The 15,355-nt window shown below is 41.6% G+C and overlaps 1 protein-coding gene across 5 annotated transcripts in view; it reads left to right on the top strand.

Moving 5' to 3' along the window:
* CDH12 (cadherin 12) overlaps positions 1-15,355 on the top strand; it is an 862,602-nt gene that overhangs the window by 702,807 nt on the left and 144,440 nt on the right. For all 5 annotated transcript variants that reach the window (XM_075125425.1, XM_075125427.1, XM_075125428.1 and 2 more), the window contains one exon: positions 5,908-6,202. In XM_075125425.1, coding sequence (XP_074981526.1) covers positions 5,908-6,202 — 295 coding nt within the window. The remainder of the gene's footprint in view (positions 1-5,907; positions 6,203-15,355) is intronic.

The raw sequence follows: 15,355 nt of genomic DNA on the forward strand, positions 1-15,355 counted from the left end.
ATGTGTGTGTTATGATAAGTGATTGATAGATTCTAGAGTTCCTTTTATTAAGCATTGTCTTTATTTGCTGTCATACAGAGCAATATTCATGATTTTCTGCACTAACAGTGTTTGTTGTAAGAAATCTTTAATTTTACATATGGGAAAGATTTGCCTAAACAACAATGTGACATTAAAATTTATCTCTATGTTACTGGGATACACAGAGCAAGAGAGCTAATTTGAATGAATAATGCTGGGTATGAATCCTTCATGTGTTCAAAGCTTCATGGCTTTTTTAATACTTAAAAATTGCAAAGAAAACATGATAGCAAAGGAAATTGGCATGGATGTATAGTCACTGTATAGTAAATTCAGGTCACTCTAATATTTAAACAAAGCTGATGCTTTGAGTTAAGATTTGGGGGGAGGGGTCTATTCTCCTTCCCTTTAGCTTTGCTCAAAGAGCAGAAAAGCAGGAGATAGAAAATAAGTAAAAGCCACAAGAAAAAAATGGAATGAAACAAAATTACTGTTGCACACAGTGATAGAAAAAGCACGCTCTCAAATTTTATGTGCACTTTTCAACTCTGACAAGACAAGGATAAATATCTTTCAGTGCAGTACACTTTGAAACATATAAATCAGATACAGAATAGCAAGCACTTATTCTGTAGACTAAATTGCTTTCTGTAAAGTTTAAAGCAATGAAAGTCAAGATCAGCCTGTACTCTTGTGCAAACCCTGCAGATCCTAGTTTTCTCTCTCTCTCGGCATCTGATTTTCACGCACCATCTGAGCTGACTTGGGGAGCATCAACAATAACACCACCACCAATAGCAAACAGCTGTCTGGATGCTGCAGATCTATAGCTCCATCACCTACACAACTGTGTTTTTGTTTTTTTTAAATAGCTTGTTATTTGAAATCTAAGTGAATTGGAACTCAGATAGTGGTATTAAGGCTAGGTGATGCTGCTCGTTAATGTGCTTTCTCTTTTACTGCTGGAGAATTTGGTTCAGTTGAGATTAGTGATTGTTTATCATATTTAGGGAGATGCTGTGTATCTACAAATCACCCCATAATTTGCATAGCTCAAAATAGACTGAAAGTAAGTGCTAGGTCTGCCCGTTGCCCAATGTTGGATTTCATCAGCAAAATCAAATTATAAAACAGCTTGATGAAATAAATGTAATGGGCCTGATCCTCAGCTAGTGTAAAACAGCATCACTCTATTGAAATTGATGGAGCTACACCGACTGGTGATCTAGCCCATTGCTAGTATGGAATGCAGTGAACATATTTTTGACAACTGAACTTGTAATGCTGCCAAGTATAATGCTTGCAAGGCCTATTGCATGTGAACGAACCACATTAATTTGCGGTTGTGCTTCTCTTCCAATATAAGCTTCTTTTCACTCGACCATTCTCTCAGAAACCTTTATTCCCCCCCCCCCACACACACACACCCCCCTGGCCGCCATACTTTATATTTTTCTCCCATGGCCAGTTTTCTGCTCAGCAATTTTTTCATTCCTCTCTGGTAGAATGGAGACTCATAGCTACCATGTACTGTGATGTCTGATCCATTATTAGCCTGTCATGGATTCTCCAACTGGCAAATAGGAATCACAGTCAGCCATCCCTGATCTAAAGCCAGAGGAAGGGGAAGAGAAATTATGGTTGGTGTGGCTCTCCCTGTTGGCAAATTCCTGTTTCCCAACCATAAACATTTGGCTTGTGTCATTCCCTCTATCATAGCTACCAGACCAGCCTAGATCACATGGTACACATACCAAAAAAAAAAAAAAAAGCCTTAATTTCAGTTACATACATGTCAGAAAGTGTTTCAATTCTCACTGTGTACCATACTAAGATTTTTCTGTTTTATTCATTTTCATTTTGGATTTCTCTTCTTGTACTCCTCAAATGACTTTAAACCTACATTTGAAAGAAGCTGTAACTGACCAAAGTATAATGGTGCAGCAGGTTGCATGTGAACTAACCACTTAAATTAAAGTGATGAGAGAGAGACATTAATTATCTCAAGGCTGGAGCTATTATCTTGTCATTTCACAAACAAAGGGGATGTTTGACTCCTAGCAGTGGATGGATAAGCTGCCTTTGAAACTAATACCTAAACTGTATTGTTAAATGTATTCACCTAAATTTGGGTTATTGCTGATTATGTACTCTAGCATATGACTTTTACAAACAAACTCTGTATTTATGGATAATCTAAGCACTATACCCAGATGTACAGACACTTTTCTCAACCTGTGTATTACATAATGTTTTTTTAACATTAGCTTTAATAACATGTCTATACCTAGCACACAATGGGAGGAACACTGTGCTAAAGTGGTGAGGTAATTTAAACCCCACCTATAGGGTAGCTAGATGCAGGGTCAGGTACCCATTACCTCAGAGAAGAGCAGGGATGGGCTAAAAAAGCTTAGGAAGGGAAAACTGTGTGTGAGTGCTCTTTCTATCCCACAAACCATGACCTCCTTCTGAGTCACAAGGACCTAGATTCAATTTCAAGAGAAGAATGGGCTATAAATGTTAATAAATGTCTTTACCGCTTCCTTTGTAACTCAGCTTCTTGCTCCATTACTGAAACCATTTAGCTAGTTCTCAGTAATGCATTTTTGGTATAATTTACTTTCACTTTCCATGTTTTCTCTATTGTGTTTTGCCTTCTACAATGCATAATATAAATAAAGCCGATAGCCATAATCTCCTGAGTGCACCGTTTAAGGAAATGCACTCTGAGGCATCTTGAAAGCTCTTTTCCAGGCTATGTCCATTACAGCAGATCTGCTTACCCCTTATTAGATGGGACTAGGAGCATCTAAAATGTCCCCCCGTGTTTAAGTCTATGGCAAACCTGGGAGTTCATACTACTGTGACATAACTTTGGGCATCTGTTAAAGTTTTCTAGCTTCATCTTAAATATGAGTGTGAATCCGCTGTCAGCATGTAGAAAAGAAACCTGATGATATTATTTATTGTTACTATTGTGGTAGTTCCTGTCCCCACAAACAGGAATTAAAGCCCCATTCTATTTGGCACAATTCAAACAAACACCAAAAAAGATGGTCCTTGACCCAGAAATCTTGCAGTTTGGGTTTTTCTCCCATTAAGAACAAACAATTACCATTCCAATGGGCTAGCAGATGTGTGGAAATGTGAGGCAGAAACTACTGAGTTTTCCCCAATTTTCCCTCTGAGGGCAGGTCTATACTACAGATTTACAGTGGCATGACTGCACTGATGCAGCTGCACTGCTGTAGCACTTGTAGTGAAGATGCTCTAAGTCGATAGGAGAGAGTTCTTCTGTAGGCTTATGTCATGGAGTCCCCAGGCACGGACTTCCCCAGGTGAAGTCTGCTCTCTGTGAGCAGACTGTCTTCAGAGCAAAAAGCTCACACCGCTTCCACCTTCCTGGGTCTGACCTCAGAGCATTCAGCATCCTCTGCCCCTCCGTGCACTTCCCACAGCAAGTCCGCCCAGGCGGGGTCCTGGGGAAGCCAGAGGGCCCTGCACCCCAACTTCGCAGTCAGATGTGACTCTTAGCCAGCCAGTAAAACAGAGGTTTATTAGATGACAAGAACACGGTCTAAAACAGAGTTTTTAGGTATAGAGAACAGGACCCCTCAGCCGGGTCCATTTTGCGGGGCAGTGAGCCAGACAACCATGTCTGCACTTCACTCCACGTCCCCAGCCAGTCCAAACGCAACTCACCCTCCAGCCCCTCCTCCTCTGGGCTTTGTCCCTTTCCCGGGACAGGAGGTCACCTGATTCCTTTGTTCTCCAACCCTTTAGCTATCACCTTGCAGGGGGGAAGGGCCCAGGCCATCAGTTGCCAGGAGACAGAGTGTTGGCTATTTATGTACATTGGCCCTTTTTTCTGCAACAATTACACCCCCTTATGCCACCACCTAGAGACTTAAGAAAGGCATAGGGGAAATTGAGGCACCCCTACAATATTCAGAGGAAACATTAAGAACAGTCCCACTTCGTCACAGCTTATTAACTCCTCCTCCACGAGAGATGGTAGTTATGTCAGTGGGAGAAGCTCTCCCACCAACATAGCGCTGTCCACACCAGTGGTTAGGAAAATATAACTGTGTTGCCAGGGTGTGGATTATTCACATCTGAGAGACATAGTTATACCGAATTAATTTTGTATTGTAGACCAGGGCTCTGTGGGGAAAATCACTTAGATAAGGTCTGCACTACCACCACTTATCCTGGCAAAACTTATGTTGTTCAGGGGTGTGAAACCCGCATCCCTCACCGCCCCCAGAGCAACATAAGTTTCGTCGGCATAATGTATGCACAGTATGCACAGAGCTGTGTCGGCAGGAGAGCTTCTTCCGCCAACATAACAACCGCTGCTCATTGAGGTGAGTTTACTAGTTTCTCCTTAAACCATCGCTTCTGTAAATCACCAGCACATTTGAGCACTTACAATAAAACAAAAGTAGGTGGGTTTTTTTTGTTTGTTTTTTTAAAGAAAGTGTACAGATTTAACTAGAAATGAGAGAAAATGATGGAAATACATGGTTACAATACAAAGCAAAATAAAATAAAGCAAACTGGATCTACATGTATCAATAGTTACCTTTACTATCTAATAAAGTAGGTTTCCCCTCAAAGTTCAGTCTATTGCAGAGTTGGCTGGTTTCACGGGAACAAGAATACAAATATTCATGATTCTCTTCCCGCCCAATGCTCCACAGGGGGCTTCCCCATTCCAGCAAATGGGTCCGTAGTGCTTCTCCCTCCCTGTGTTATACTGAAAAGAGTCTTTTGTTTACAGTCACAGACAGGGTGAATCTCTCTCTTGTTCTAAAGTTCTTTTTATCTGCAAGTTGTTTTGATTGTTTGCCATTTACTGGGAAACCGCCAGAGGCAAAGTCCTAGTATCACACAAGGCTAAACAATTGAGCTTTGCGTTGCGTCACTAGCTAAATAGGGCAGGGGGACAACTTCTCCCTGCCCAAAAGGGCCATCACCGAGGCTAGTTATCCACTAGTGACTAATTTTTACTCCAAGTCCACAAAGCATATTTTATTTTATTCCTAAAAATATTACCCATACATACATCTTGCAATGATTCTGAATCTGGACAAGTTACAAGCTTTCCGTAGATACTTTATGGGTAAATATCCTGTAAGATAGGTGTTTGGTGTAGTGAGATTGTCAGGTCTGAGGTGAGAGATGTTTGCAAAGAGCAGGGGGCCCTTTGCCACGGGGTTGCTGTGTCACAGGGTATAATGAAACTACTGTAGTTCACAATAGGGAGTGTACTAAATGATTAATATTTGAACATTGAAATCAATGGGGTGGCATGGGTGTAAGTGAAGGCAGAATCTGACCTTGAATGAGTTCTAATTTCAGCTTCCTGGCTTGCTTAGAACCAAGTTATAATACCAAATTCAAAATGGAATTCATTATGCCTTTTAAACCAAGTTTGGAGTTTAAAACAAACCTATCATCTAAAAGCAAAACTCAGTCAAACCATCTGCATGTGTGTAAAAGCCAAATGAATGTTATGTGTTTGACACAAAATCACAAATCAGCTCACGTTTGCTCTAAACTTGGCTGAGGTTTGCTTAAAGTGGTAGCAACCTTCTGATGAACTTGGGCTTAGGTTTAAATTTGTTGTCAAATTCAAAACCTGGTGCATTGGAGCTTTTATGGCAAGGAATTTGCATGGCTCGAATTAGTTAGGATTTTGAAATGCTTCCTTCCTAGATATTAGTAACTGATAAAAATTATCTTTGGTATATTGCCAGCCATTTCCTCTTATACCTTGAAGACATTAAGAGGGCACAAAATAATCTAGCTGTCTTCCAGCACAGAATGACCCATTAATATTTTTCTCTCCATTCCCCTCCCCTTCTTTTTTCTGTTAAGCTTCATTCTGACTTGGACAAGGGAGCGGGCACTGTTAAATACACCCTCTCAGGAGATGGAGCTGGCATGGTATTTACCATTGACGAGACCACAGGGGACATACATGCCATAAGGAGCCTTGATCGAGAAGAAAAGCCTTTCTACACACTCCGTGCTCAGGCTGTGGACATAGACACCAGGAAACCACTGGAGCCTGAATCAGAGTTCATCATCAAAGTGCAGGACATTAATGATAATGAGCCAAAGTTCCTAGATGGGCCGTATGTTGCCAGTGTCCCGGAAATGTCTCCAGTGGGTGAGTAAGGAATATATACCCCTTGATAACTAACTAGATCCTACTTACTGGTTTTCAATGTTAATTTCCTACAGAGGAAGCTGCAGGGGAAATTTAACTCCTAAAATTAATGGTTAGAACACCGAAAATTGCTGGGTTTGTTCTTAGGGTTATACATATTTCAATTTTATTTTAGCATTATCTTCTTACATTCAAGTCTCTTCTCTTCCCCACTGTTAATGTATAAATGGCTACCAAGGGATTTAAGTTAAAGCCTGCACTGGGAAGGATTGGGGGTAAGTATGTTTAGGGCTGTACTGCAGTAGGAGCCAGGATAACTCAAACAAAATGGGTCCATGGGCTTTGGGAGGAATGCAAACAGGAAGGATGTTTGCACATTGTGGTGTGCTCTCTTCTTGCACCAGCTCAGCTGTCCAGGGCAGAGGCTTAGCACAGAACCATGGCACTAGCCTATCTGCTCTACACGGTGGTGCTAGATTCACACAATTTTTGCACTCAGGTGATTATGAGAGGTGCCTGGGCATTGGTACAATGGGGAAAAGACTCTTGGTGCCTGGTCCCCACTACTTTGTGCATCCATTAGAACAGCCACAATCTGGCTCTTAAATGGTTACAAACTGTGCTCACATCAAGATCAGCTATCCACACAACCTGGGGATAGAAACAAGGATTTCAGTTCAAACAAACAACAAGAACCAATTTCTCTCCCAAGGTAGTACTACTTGACCAACAACCATTTTGCTTAGTTCTGATTTATGGGACAGGGGGCAGAAGCTTTCACATATCCATGTCTAGGGTGCCTGGTTGCTGCTGTTTATTACCCTCTTTACTGACTCCAAAACTGCTTTCCCTTTTCCTGGCACATTCACAAATCAGAGTTGCTCATCACCTCCTAGGCTATAATTTAAAACTCCAAGTATGAACAATTGCTAAGGCTTTCTAACTCTGAAACTGTAGAGACAGCTTTTCCTGGCCCTCTAACCAAACAACACATATAATGGAGACTGGATAGACTATTGTGGGGGCAAAAAAAGGTTAGCCAGTTACCTAAATTGTCCTATGGAATTAACTGGGATGTGTATGAAATTTGTATATGTAATATGATCAGGCAGTCAGATCATGTTATCATCCTGACCTAACAAGTAGGTTCAGAGAAGTTCAGTAAGTTATAAAAATGCACATGCAGTTCAATTAGTTAATAATGAAAAGGACTGGTTAGATTTGAGTTCAAAATATAGTTCCCATGAGTGGATATATCAGATAGTAAATGAATGCTAATAGGATATGACCTTATACCAAAAGACAAAAAGAAATGATGACCAATAACACGGTTTGCATGATCAGGGAATTCTTTTCTTTTTTCCCTCTATTGTGGATATGTATGTATAGAAACTAACAAAATAGAACCAGGTGTCTCATTGCATGAGGAGCTGCCTTCAGATTCTGCTGTATAGTATGTCTAATACACTGCACTAAGCACTGTGAGCTAGATTCACAAAGGGGCTTAGGTGCCTAACTGCCCTCATAGATGCCCAAGTCCAAAAAGTAAGCACTACTGACATTCAAATATCCACTGCTCTGCTGCTGCCTAACCCAGTAGGCACCTAAATCCTCATACGTGCCTAAATTTCCACTGGTATGCCTGCCCAAAGCTGCTGAAGTTCTCACAATGGTCCTACAGCTAATTTGAGCTGCTTGCAGTTCTGGGATATGCGTAAGCCCCAACAGGATTCTCAAACTAGGTGTTCCCCTACCTATCTTGTCTGTGGGGTCTGATCCAATAGGCATGCACTGAGCATGCCTAACCCTCCTAAAAGACAGCTGGGGGCAAGCAGATCTTGAATTTTTGAGGCTGGTCCATGGATGTGTCAGCAGAACACCCAATAGCCCAGTAGTTAGGGCATTCATCTGGGATATCAGAGTCATAGGTTTGAATTTCCACTCTGCCTATAAAGACGCATTCTCTACTGGTATCCTCGTATCAGGACTCCTTGTTCTCCAGTTGTTTTCTCTGCCTCTAGAACAGTGGTTCCCAAACTTGTTCTGTCGCTTGTGCAGGTAAAGCCCCTGACAGGCCGGGCTAGTTTGTTTACCTGCCGCATCCGCAGGTTCGGCAGATGGCGGCTCCCAGTGGCCACTGTTTGCTGCTCCAAGCCAATGGAAGCTGCTGGAAGTGGCGCGGGCCAAGGGATGTACTGGCCACCACTTCCAGGAGCTCCCATTGGCCTGGAGCAGCGAACCGCATCCTCTGGGAACCGCCATCGGCTGAACCTGTGTGTGTGTGTGTGTGTGTGTGTAATTGAGCCTGTTTATAAGAAAATATTGCCAGTATTGTACTTTGTATTTTTTTTTAATTAACTATTGGTGATAGTGGGAATTATTCTGCCTCCACAGCTTTTAATTAATAAGTATCTAAAAATGGGTGCCCTAAAATATTTATATTTTGTTTTACTTGAAAATTCTATTTGGTATAGATTTAGTACTGACTCTGTATCATGATTGTGATAAAGTAGAACTCACCACCATGGTGCCTCCTGCTGCCCATCCTGGGAATTAGTTCTCGGCCTTTCCAGTCCACCTTCAGCTAATGGTGTCACACGTGCTGTCACTGCTATCTCTACTCTTTGGACCCACATTGCTCTCTTGACTGCAGCATCCTCTTCTGGGCACAATCATCCGGCAGTGCCCCACTCCGGTATCTCCCCCCTTGCAGGGGACTGGCAGTCATTAGTCCCGCCACTTGCCTCCGCGGCCAACTGCAGTCCAAGGTCCATCCCCTCACCTCAGGGGCAAACTGCAGTCTGGATCCTGGCCACTCACCTCATTGGCAAGTGGGGTGCAAGGGGGGGACCCAGGCCCGCCCACTACTCTAGGTCCCTACCGAGGGACCCTACAGCTCCTCCAACCTGATGTCTATTTTCCCTGGGCCACTTCCCCCATAGCCCTAGCACCCTCTCAGCCCTTGTAGCAAGGCCCCAGCCTGGCAGAGGTCAGCCAGCGGCTCACCCTCGCACTCTGCTGCCCCTGCTAAGCACTGTGCTATCTATGGCACTTCTTCAGGCAGGCAGCCAGTCCTCCTCCCTTGCCTTCCAGGGGGAGACTTCCTTCTGTTCTGCTGAGCAGCCCTTTATATATGGTCCTTGCCAGCCCTGATCGACTGCTTCAGCAAGCCTTCTCCCTATTGGTGGGCTCAATAAACCGTTTCCTGATTCGTTGGTTCTGTGCAGCCTCCCTGGTGCTGCTTTTAACCTCTTCTTCTCCCTTTGTGGGGCAGCTGCCCCACCACAATGATACTGAAGTTATCTATATAAATATTTTAAATTTGGCATCCTCCTAAGCTTGCTGTAACAAACATCTGTTTGATAAGATTTTTGGAGAAGTCTGAGGGTATGTTGCCCACAACGAAGGAGGGGTGCAAAGGAGTTTCTGTAAGTGGCTGGCTAGTAGCATGCCCGTTGAAATGATTAGTTCAATGCTGCTGCAATTTGATTGTTTTATGAATGGTGTGTTAGGGCATCTAGAGACTTGGATCGGCATTTTTAAAGATTATTATTTAGAACTAAATACATAAATAATTGAATGTGTTGTATGTTGTTCAAAAGAATAATTATAATTTGATTCTATTTGCCATGTATGGATAAAGTGTCCATACTATACAATAGGGCAGGTGGGATGACATGGTATCTATCTCTCCCTTTTCTGTGCTTCCCAGCTATTTTGTATGATGGTTAGTGCCTATGAACTCATTTCTTGCATTTAACCTTGATCCCATGGTGTAGTGTTTTAATTGCCTACCAAGAATAGACATAGAGGCCATCCAGATGAATTACAGTGATCAATAAGCAAACTAATTAGTGAAGTGTTAGTAAAAACACAGAGGATTCTATGTTTATATATGGAAGTAAGGTGAATGTGAGAAAACATGCACATTTTTCAGTTAGGATCAACAGATAACATTACGGGGGCATATATTAGACATTCCATACATTCATATTAAATTAAGGTAAAACCTCTTCACCATATTGCTGCCCCAGGAAAGTTATCCCTCTGTCTTTATCTTTTGCTTATTCTCATTTATATGAACCGCCTCACCATAGTATCACCATAATAACAAGTAATCCCTTTTTAAATATCAAAGGTCAGATCACTTAGTACAGTGTGTCCAATCTGGGGAGCCAAAATAGTATTTAACAAGGAAACATCAGTCCAGCTGCCCATATTATTGTTTCTGGTAGCAGCCCAAAATCCCAGTCAGACTCAGGCCCCATTGTGCTGTGTGCTCTGCAAATACAAATGAGAAAGTTCCTGTCCTTAAGGGCTTACAGGTTAAAAACACAAACAGATTAAGGGTAGGGGGTGAGGATACAACATACAGGACATAAACCTGATATAGAATTGCCACAGTTATTTTAGATACTTGTATTATATTTCTTTTTTTTTTTTAATTGGGAGTGGAGGTAGAGAGGAAAGGAGCAGGGAAAAGAAAGGCAGGAAAAGCAGTAGTCACTGTCTGTCAACTGTCTAGCCATGAGCATCAGGGTGGGATTTATAAACTTCATAGCAGAGGAGGGAGTTGAGGGAAGATGAGGTCACGGCTGCTTGGATTTTATCAGGGAGTTTTTCCAATGCATAAGAAGCAGCTAGAAGAAAGCATAGAGGTGTTTAAGGAAGAAGAAGACAGGTAGGGAGCAAAGGCTAGGAATGCTGGTGGAACTAAGTGAGGCTTGATATCATGATAGATTAGCAAAATACATAGATACAGTGTTAAAAGTTATGAAAGGCCTTAAAGATAAGACAAGGAGCTTGTATTTGATGCAGAGATGAAGGGGTAACCAATGGAGAGTTTCAAAGATGGGCTTGGTATGATCAATGTGACAGAGTTAAGTGTTTGAATATTGTCAGCAAAACAATGAAATATGATAAATAATACTGACTTCTGTGAGCCCATCTGAAATGAAAGTCATACTGGGCTGAGTCCTGCAAACCCCTTGGAGCACAATGATTGTAACTGAGAAATTGCTAAAACTAAAGCTAGGTGAAAACTGATTAAACAGTTCTTGCTAATTCACAACCTCAACATTTTGAAGGATGTGAAAACTCAAAAAGCAATATGTAGTAAAAACACATGTCCAAATAGTTGCCAAGTTGGCACTATGAAATATACCTTTCCTCTGGGTATGTGAGCCCTCTCGTCTATATTTGGACACAGACTTTTGGTATGTTTAACTAGAGATCTGGCAAGCCAAAATCTCATCTTGGAAGACCTCCTCAGCATTGGAGAAGTTCAGATCCAAACCTAGATCCAATCTTTGCTCCTGGCTCTTCTCAGTTTAATAGCTCAGCCCATACACTGGATCGCATCACCTCCAAAATTCAGAGATCTTCAGACCCAGACCTTGAAACACATCTGTACACTTAACCAGCTAGCATTTTGGCTCTTAGATTCTACTATTGTTTTTACACTGAATGGATATGTTAGGCACTTTTGATACGCTGAATATCAGTTGCTTGCCAAGTAGTGAGTACTGGTATGCATAATCATCTGAGGTTGTATTAGATAGTTACGGGTATGTGTTGCTTTTGTCAGTGAAGCTATTTTTGAGGTAAAGATACTGCAATGCTTTGGTATTGGCTTGAGATGCATAGGAATTATTTTTGTACAGGCACAGAGCATCTCTAAACATAAAACATATCTCAATAGTTGCTTTAGTAGCCACTAATCAACAGTAAATGTTAAAAATTAACAAGACGTTTCTTTTTACTTACCACAAAACAACTCTAAACATTAAATATCTTTTTAGCAGGAACTGCTCTCTTGGCCACCAAACGGTTCAAAACATTAAACATATTTTAAAGGTATTACTTTTCTCAGCCACTGAGTGCCTGTAAACATTAAAGATGGTTTATAAAACCTGCTTTTCCAGTTACTGGCTGAGTGGCTATGGACATCATTTTTCTTTAAAGTTGCTTTCCAGCTACTGAGCTATTTTTTCCTATTAGCTGCCTTCTATTTATATTTCTCACACAAGAAAGCAAGCACAAGACTTCATTGTCACAACTCAGCTCTTAGTTTATGACAAGCAATTATATCCCCGTCATTGTACTCTCATAAAGACATTGTGGATAATGAGAACAAGCTGAGATTTAAACTGATTATAATAGATGTACAGCACAGGCACCAGGCGCATCTTCATCCCCCTCCCCCCCTACTATTTGAGTGTATAATTCTGCAGTGAACACCAAAGAGTAAGCAGGCATGAACCATCTGCAGTATTAGGGCAAGCTGGTCCAAAAGACCAGACACTGATGGATTGCATGAATCAATCGAGTCATACGCAGCCCTAGAATAGGACAAAGCAGAAGGCAAAATGTTCTCAAGATTTCTAAGCAAATGGGAATCATCAAACCAAACATGATTAATGACTTTAATTCTAGGTGTAGAAATAACTCCATGTGGCAAACTAGCTACAATCCCAGGAAGACTCAGAGTGACAAGAAGTTGGATTAATAAGAGTTTAAAGAGGAAAATCTCTGATCACAAACATGGTGAAAATGACAAATTCTCTTTTGTTTATGGGGTATAAGAGGGTTACAATATACAGTCCATGTGTTGGAGATAAAGGTAATCTTTTAGAAAAAAAGTATATGTAAAATAAAATCTTAAAATCCATAAAAATATTATAAAAAGGAGGGACAGAATACAGTACAATCTGTTTAAATGGCATGCCTAAGCATGCCTGTCTGTGAACTACAATGCTTGTGAGTCCTCTGTTGAGCCACAGATCAAATACCACATGGGCGAAGCAATGAAGATTCCCTTCATACTGCCCTGACCAGGCACCTTAGCCCTGATCTTGAGAGAGAAGTGATGAAAGTTTAAACTCTGTGCCCCTTCAGTCTTTGGCCAATAATGCTGACAATAGAGCTGATCAAAACATTTCCAAGAGAACAACTGGAAAATGTAATGGAAAATGCAGTTTCAACTAAACCAAATTTTCGGCAGGAACAGTCAGTTCTGTGTAAACTTTTGATGGAAACCAGGAAGGAAGACTGGTTGGACAACCTGTCTGGTTTCCTGCCAGCCAGCCATCTGTCTAGCCAGCTAGTGAGCAGTTGAGCTGGCAGGAAACCAGACAGGCTGGCTAGTACCCTATCTGGCTGGCTAGCTTGCCAGCTGCCTGACAAGCTGGCAGAGGAACTGGGCACCCCATCCACCCACCAGCCAGTTGTCTGAGAAGCCAGAAAGCCAGACAGTTCACCCAGCTGGGGAACTGGCTGGTTTGCCTGTTGCCGAACTGATTGGCTGGTGGAAGGGTAGGCTGGCTGGGCAGCCAGGCAGATAGCCAGTCGGTAAACCAGCCAGCTGCCCCGCTGCCCGTCAGGCAGTTTGGGGAGCACCAAGAAGGATAATTCCATTTTGATGGAAATTCCATAATGTTGATGTTTTGTTCCGATAGAAAACAAAACATCAACAATCCTGAATTTCCTGCAAAATGGAAATTCCACTTTCTGGCCAGCTCAGATTGCCAATGATGGCTGTGGTTTTTGTTACGTGCGCATCATCCCACTAGGAAATGGCTTGAGACCATCGTTATTTGTCGTTTATTGAGCACTGCTGTTCTTAGCACTGTGCCCAACATAGGGTATATCTATACAGCATTTGGGAGCTGTTATTGCAGCATGTGTAGACATACAATGCTATCTTGAGTAACAATAGCAGTGAAGTCAGAACAGCACGGCTAGCCCCTTGAGTATGTATGTATGGTTCTGGATGGATGTGGCTTGCCTGTGCCACCACCTATGCTGCTTAGCTAGATCAAAGCAAGCTCAGATCTGTCTACATGGGGTGCAGTCCCACCTACTGATTGCAAGAAAACACAATCACTGCACCAAGAAGTTTATAATCAAAGTGAAACAGGTAATGCAGTTCAGACATACAATACTCTGTATTTCAAGGAGAAGGTACAGTCGCTGAGTGGTGTGAATGTCATATTTTCTTCAGTGGAATATTAAGACTTAAGGCTTGGTTCTCTGTTGCTCTGCACCATATCTAGTCATTCAGATCAGTAAAAAGTGGGTTTGAAACAATACCAAGACAAAATGGTAACAGTTTAGATCCAATTTGCACTCCTTGTTCCGTATTCTAAATGACTGCACAAGGTGCAAGATAGTGAAGCATCTGACTTGTATTTAGGGGATTGATGTTGATAGAGGAAGCATGTTTTAAAGAGGGATTGGAATTAAGTGGTAGTTGTTGAGCAAACCCAAATCGGAAAAGTGTTTCAGGCATAAGGCATAGTTTGGAAGGAAGTGGAAGATGGGTGCGAAAATGTACAGGAGAGATATGTAAATGGATATTTTGGGAATACTGTAAGTATAGGGATGTACAATACAAGAAAATGAGATCTGAAATTTATGCTTGGGTAGAGTGCACCCAACAGAAATGTTTAAATAACTCATCAACCCAAGGTCCTTAAGAAAGAATCTCAAACTTCTAGGATTAAATAAAGCAACCATTTATTTACACAAATAGTGTTTTATTATTTGAGCCACCGCTATTAAGATTTTCAGACTAAGAAGTGGCTCTTCTCCCAGCTATGGGTAAGAATTAAAGGAACTAAACAAGACAAGTGTATGTTATAATGCCATTAATTAGCTAATTATTTGATATATAAGGGTTTTGTAAAAGTTGTACCTAGAGGCAGACTTCGATATTCTTCCCTTATCCTCTCTGCAGCTGCTGCTATCAAAGTCTGTCTCTGTGTCTTACTTGAGGTGGCTCTTCTCAAATATGCAATACGTGTGTGACACTGAGACCGATTTTTACAAGCTGACAAAGGCTTCACTGTTCTGTAATAGCAACTCCTAACTGGCCTGACAAACTCACTACACTTAGCACACGACTTTCATTGTACATATCAATAAAGAATGTCATGTGAGGTCTTCAGTAAAAGCTGAAGTGACACTGATAATTAATATTGTTGTGAAATGTATATGCTCATACCATATAAGAAGCTCTTTCTGTGTATGTGTGTTTGTAACAAGAGTCCTGGGTACCCCCAAGAAAGTATCACAAGGCATAAGGATCATCCTTCTCTTCTTTGCTGGCCCCCAGCATTCATCCCCTCCTGTCTAGGCTACTTAGTAATCAAT

This window comes from Caretta caretta, chromosome 2, assembly GCF_965140235.1.
Source record: "Caretta caretta isolate rCarCar2 chromosome 2, rCarCar1.hap1, whole genome shotgun sequence".
In the NCBI taxonomy this organism is placed as follows: domain Eukaryota; kingdom Metazoa; phylum Chordata; order Testudines; family Cheloniidae; genus Caretta; species Caretta caretta.